General features: G+C 28.3%; 1 protein-coding gene across 3 annotated transcripts in view; it reads left to right on the top strand.

The window, feature by feature from the left end:
- Window positions 1-255: 255 nt before the first annotated feature.
- The window catches only part of LOC117172094 (sister chromatid cohesion protein PDS5 homolog B), an 89,570-nt gene continuing 84,966 nt past the window's right edge, over window positions 256-4,859 (top strand). For 2 of the 3 annotated variants that reach the window (XM_033359884.1, XM_033359869.1), the window contains exons 1-3: window positions 256-506; window positions 3,508-3,643; window positions 3,731-3,925. In XM_033359884.1, the coding sequence (XP_033215775.1) occupies window positions 3,563-3,643; window positions 3,731-3,925 (276 nt within the window). In that variant the 5' untranslated portion in view covers window positions 256-506; window positions 3,508-3,562. Of the gene's footprint in view, window positions 507-3,488; window positions 3,644-3,730; window positions 3,926-4,859 lie in introns of all 3 variants that reach the window. The other variant, XM_033359876.1, reaches the window with a different exon arrangement.

Raw genomic sequence — 4,859 nt, 5'->3', positions numbered from 1 at the left:
TAATCATCATACAATTAATAGAATTAATTTACGGATCACCAGTATGATTTAAAAAAATGCATAATCCTTTTTGTAGTATATAATTATTATATATTGTGCTAGATTGATTTGTATATTTAATCATTTCAAATGAGCGCGCGATCAACGTCCAATGGGACTCCTGGTGCAGCGCATGCGTAGTGCAGTTGAGGTGTCGTATTGGGAACACTGATCACAGTTCGCAGCCAGCTTCACAGTATCAATTACGCTGTCGCGTCCTTTGACACGGTTAACCGATACGAGACGGTTTTTAGCCCATCTTTCTCGCGGTTTTGACTATTTTAACATGTTTAGCTGTCGCCGTGAATCCGGAGTTGTGCGAACCAGTCGCACTCGTTTTTAATAGTGAAAATCTCCTGTGGTGAAAAACTAGGTTGAAAATCCTGTGCCGAGCGCCCCGTCAGTAATATTTGCTTTATTGATATTTTGAGTGCCACGGGCCTGGCGGTGTCTATGCATATCTTGAGGTAAATATTACCCCCTCCCATGCCGATTTCACCCAGATTTTAGTGTCAATCGGTCCCAGAAAAAAGTGAACTTCTCAACCAATTACCTTTTGCAACTTGATTTTGTTTACGTCCCACGTCTTATGCGTGCGGGGAAAATTTACATAACCTCAAAGTCATTTACTGTAACGATGCGCTCGAATTTCAACGCCAATTTTCACGCAGCCATTCATGTTCGGGAGTTTATTTCTTTTTCGAGAATAATTCTGCATGTTTTTTGAGTTTGTGAGAGATAGCCGAGAATTTTGGAGTTTGGGTTTGTTTCGCAATTTCGTGAAGTGAAATTTGATGGCTGAAAGCTTTGCAATCGTGGTGACGGCAACTTTAGGAAATTTACCATTTTTCAGTGAAAATTACAGATTTTTGGTTATAGAGTTTTGAGGTTTATGAAAATTTTAAGTAGTGTGGAGTGCTTGTTTTGAATTCGACCTATTTTTAATGAACGTGATTATCTGGAGTGTGAAAGGATTTTAATTGGAATTTCGGACGGAATTTGCTGAATTTTTCGTACTTTGTGTTTTGTTTACTATAGTTTATTATTAAAATTATTCGAAAAGGATGATATCTTATACTTTTAGCCCTTTTTCGATCAAAAGTAGAACACGAATTCCAGGAACGAGGATACTTTTTTATTTGTTACATTTTTATTGAGTTTAAAAGGAGGATATTTTTTTAATTTTTGTTAAATTGCAGAGGTAAATTTGATGTTTTTCAGATTTTAATCGATTTGGAAAAGAGACAATTTTGGGTTTCAATATTGGATGAATTGAAGGGAGGATCATTTTTCATTTTTAACCTTTTTTTATTTTAACGTTTTTATTGAGTTTGAAGGGAGAAAATTGAAATTTTTCTGATATAGAAGAGGGACTTTTTTATTTTTAAGATTTTTATTGAGTTGGAAAAAAGGAAATTTTGTTTTCAATATTTTTTTTCATTTTTGTGAATTTGGATGGGAGGAAATTTTGATTATTAATTATTTTTCTGAATTGGAAGGCGCCCTTTTTTGTTATTTACGTTTTCGTTGAGTTCGAAGAGAGAATATTTTTTTTTTCACTAGCAAGAGACAAATTCTTTTTTTTTATGATTTTAATAAAAATGAAAGGTTGGAAATTTTGTTACAAATTTTTTTTTTATTGAATTGGAAGGGGGAAAAAATTTTAATTGGAAGGTAGAATATTTTGGTTTTCAATTTTTTTTACTCGCAAGATAAATTCTTTTTTTTTTAAGATTTTGATAGAAATTCAAGGATGAAAATTTAATTTTTTCTGAACTGGAAAAGGCACTTCTTTTGCTTTGAAAATGTTTATTGAATTGGGAGGGAGGGCATTTTTTATTTTTAAGATTTTCATTGGTTTCGATGGGAGGAAATGTTGGTTTTCAAGCTTTTCTAAACTGGAAAGAGGCACTTCTTTTGTTTAAACATTTTTATTTAATTTCATTTTTTTGAAATATTTTTATTGATTTGGAACAGAAGAAATTTTCGTTCTCAAATTTTTTTGAGTTGGAAGAAGTCACTTAATTAAAAAATTTTTCCTAAATTGGAAGAGAGACATTTGTTATTTTTATCTTTATTATTACTTTTGTAAGGGAGGATATTTTGTGTTTCAAATTTTTCTAAACTGGAAAAGGCGCTTCTTTTGTTTCAAAAATTTTTATTTTATTGGAAGTGAGAACATTTTGTTTAGTAATTGTTTTTTTTTTTTAATAAAAAAGAAGGAAATTTTGATCTTTAATATTTGATGAATTGGAGAAAAGGGATCATTTTTTTATTTTCAACATTTTTGTTAAGTAGAAAGGGAGGAAATTTTCGTTTTTAATTTTTTCCAAAGGGGAAAAAGCATTTCTTTCGATTGGAACATTTTTATTTTTGGTTTTCTTTTTTTTCTCCCTCTTAACTGAAAGAGATATATTTTTTTGTTTGTAAGATTTTTCTAGAGTTTGGAAAAAACGACATTTTTATTTGAAAAGGGTAATTATTTATGTTTAACATTTTTATTAAATGTAAAGGAAGGAAATTTTGATTTTAATATTTTTTTAGAGTTGGAAAGGAGCCAATTTCACGTTTAATTTTATCTGAATTGGAAGAGGATAAAGGGTTTGGTTTAAAAATTGTTATTGATTTTGAAGAAAGGCAATTTTAATTTTTAGTTTTTTTCTGAATTTGAAGAGGGACATTGCTTTGTTTTAAAGATTTTTTTAGAGTTTGAAGAGAGGAAATTTTGGTTTTTAATTTTTGTAGAAGTGTTTTTGAATTTTTTTTTCGGTTCTAATTTTTTCTGAATTGGAAGAACATTTTTTTTATTTTTTAAATCTGTATCGAGTAGAAATGGGTGGACTTTTGGTTTTCATGTTTTTTTAAACTGGAAAATTTTCTTTTGTTTCATACATTTTTATTGATTTGAAAGGGATGAAATTTTTTCCTGGCTTTGAAGATAGATTTTTTTTTTAGTTTAGGCATTTTTCAATCTTTTTGTTTAATTGAAAGAGGGTAATTTTTTATTTTGAACAGTTTTATTGAGTTGGAAGGCAGGATATTTTTGTTTTCAATTTTTTCCTGAATTGAGAGAAGCCCCTTTTTTATAATTTTTTTTTTATTTAGAAGGGTTGCAATTTTGGTTAAAATTTTGCAATTTAATGGCATTTAATTTAAAATTGTTAAAGAGATGTGTGTTAAAAACTTCCATTGTATAATTGTTTTCAATCAAAAGAATAATAAGCTTCAATTTTAAATCTTTAAAATTCAAGGTTTTCACTTTTATTACTTTAATTTTCAGTTTAGTTTTGATTACTTCAAATGAAAAAAATGTTTAATTTTGAGAAAAAAGTTTTAAAAATTGCATTTCCTAATAATTTCTTTATCTCGCTTTATTTTTTTTATTGTAAATCCTAAAAATTCTCAAGTCTATCGCTATTCCTAGCCTTAGCACAAAACTTATATTACAGAATTTGGACGGTATTCTAGACCACCTCGGAGATAGACAACTCTTCAAATCTGATTCGATCGCCCATTTGACACCATGGCAGAAATAGTTTACCCTCAAGGGTGTCGATCCGTCAGCGAAGATTTGGGGCCCGATGAATTAATCAGGCGACTGAAGGTATTTAAATTAGAAAAAAAAAATAGAAAAAAATAATAAATAAAAAAATGAAAGATCTTATAAATTAATAAATAAATTCGTTGTCAGACTTTGGCCCACACGCTACAGGCGATGGGTCAGGATGAGGGAATGTATCAGCAATATATTCCTCTGGCCCTTCATTTGGCGGAGGATCATTTTCTATTGCACCAGAGCAAAGATGTTCAACTTCTAATCGCGTGCTGCATTGCTGATGTTTTGAGAGTCTATGCGCCCGAGGCTCCGTATAAAGATGCTGATCAGGTAATTATAGTGATTGTAGGGATCATAATCTTTGCTGAATTCCCTGAATTTCCGCATAATACCATTTTAGAATAATCAAATTCCCAAATAATACAATTCCTGAATAATAAAATTTCCAAAAAATACGATTTAAGAAAAAGAAAATTTCTCCAATTCTAAAATTCCCTAATAATAAAGTTCCCGAATTGGAAAATTCCTCGAGAGTTTATAATATTACCTAATTAAAAAATCCTCGAATAATCAAATTTCCGAATAATACAATTTTAGACAAATAAAATTTACAAAGAATAGATTTTTAGAAAAATAAAATTCCCGAATAATACAATTTTAGAATAATAAAATTTCCAAATAATACGATTTTAGAAAAAGAAAATTTCCAAATAATACAGTTTCTGAATAATACAACTTTTAAAATTGAAATTTACGAATAATAAAATTGACAAAGAATAGATTTTTAGAAAGTTAAAATTCCCAAATAATACAATTTCCGAATGATAAAATTCTCGAATAATACAATTTTAGAATGATAAAATTTCCAAAGAATAGAATTTTAGACAAATAAAATTGCCAAATAACACAATTTTAGAAAAATACAATTTATGAATAATACAATTTCCAAAAAATAGAATTTTAGAAAAATAAAATTCCCCGATTTCGAATTAATACAATTTTAGAATAATAAAATTTCCAAATAATACGATTTCAGACAAATAAAATTCCCCAAATAATACAATTTTAGAAATATAATATTTACGAATAATAAAATTTCCAAAGAATAGATTTTTAGAAAAATAAAATTCCCCGAATCCGAAATAATACAATTCTCTAATAATAAAATTCCCGAATAATACAGTTTTAGAATAATAAAGTTTCCAAATAATATGATTTTAGACAAATAAAATTCCAAAATAATAAAATTTTCGAATAATACAAT

Source organism: Belonocnema kinseyi, chromosome 1 (genome assembly GCF_010883055.1).
Source record: "Belonocnema kinseyi isolate 2016_QV_RU_SX_M_011 chromosome 1, B_treatae_v1, whole genome shotgun sequence".
Taxonomy (NCBI): domain Eukaryota; kingdom Metazoa; phylum Arthropoda; class Insecta; order Hymenoptera; family Cynipidae; genus Belonocnema; species Belonocnema kinseyi.
Note: the sequence above shows the minus strand (reverse complement) of the source record. Positions and strands in the feature narration are given on the sequence as shown.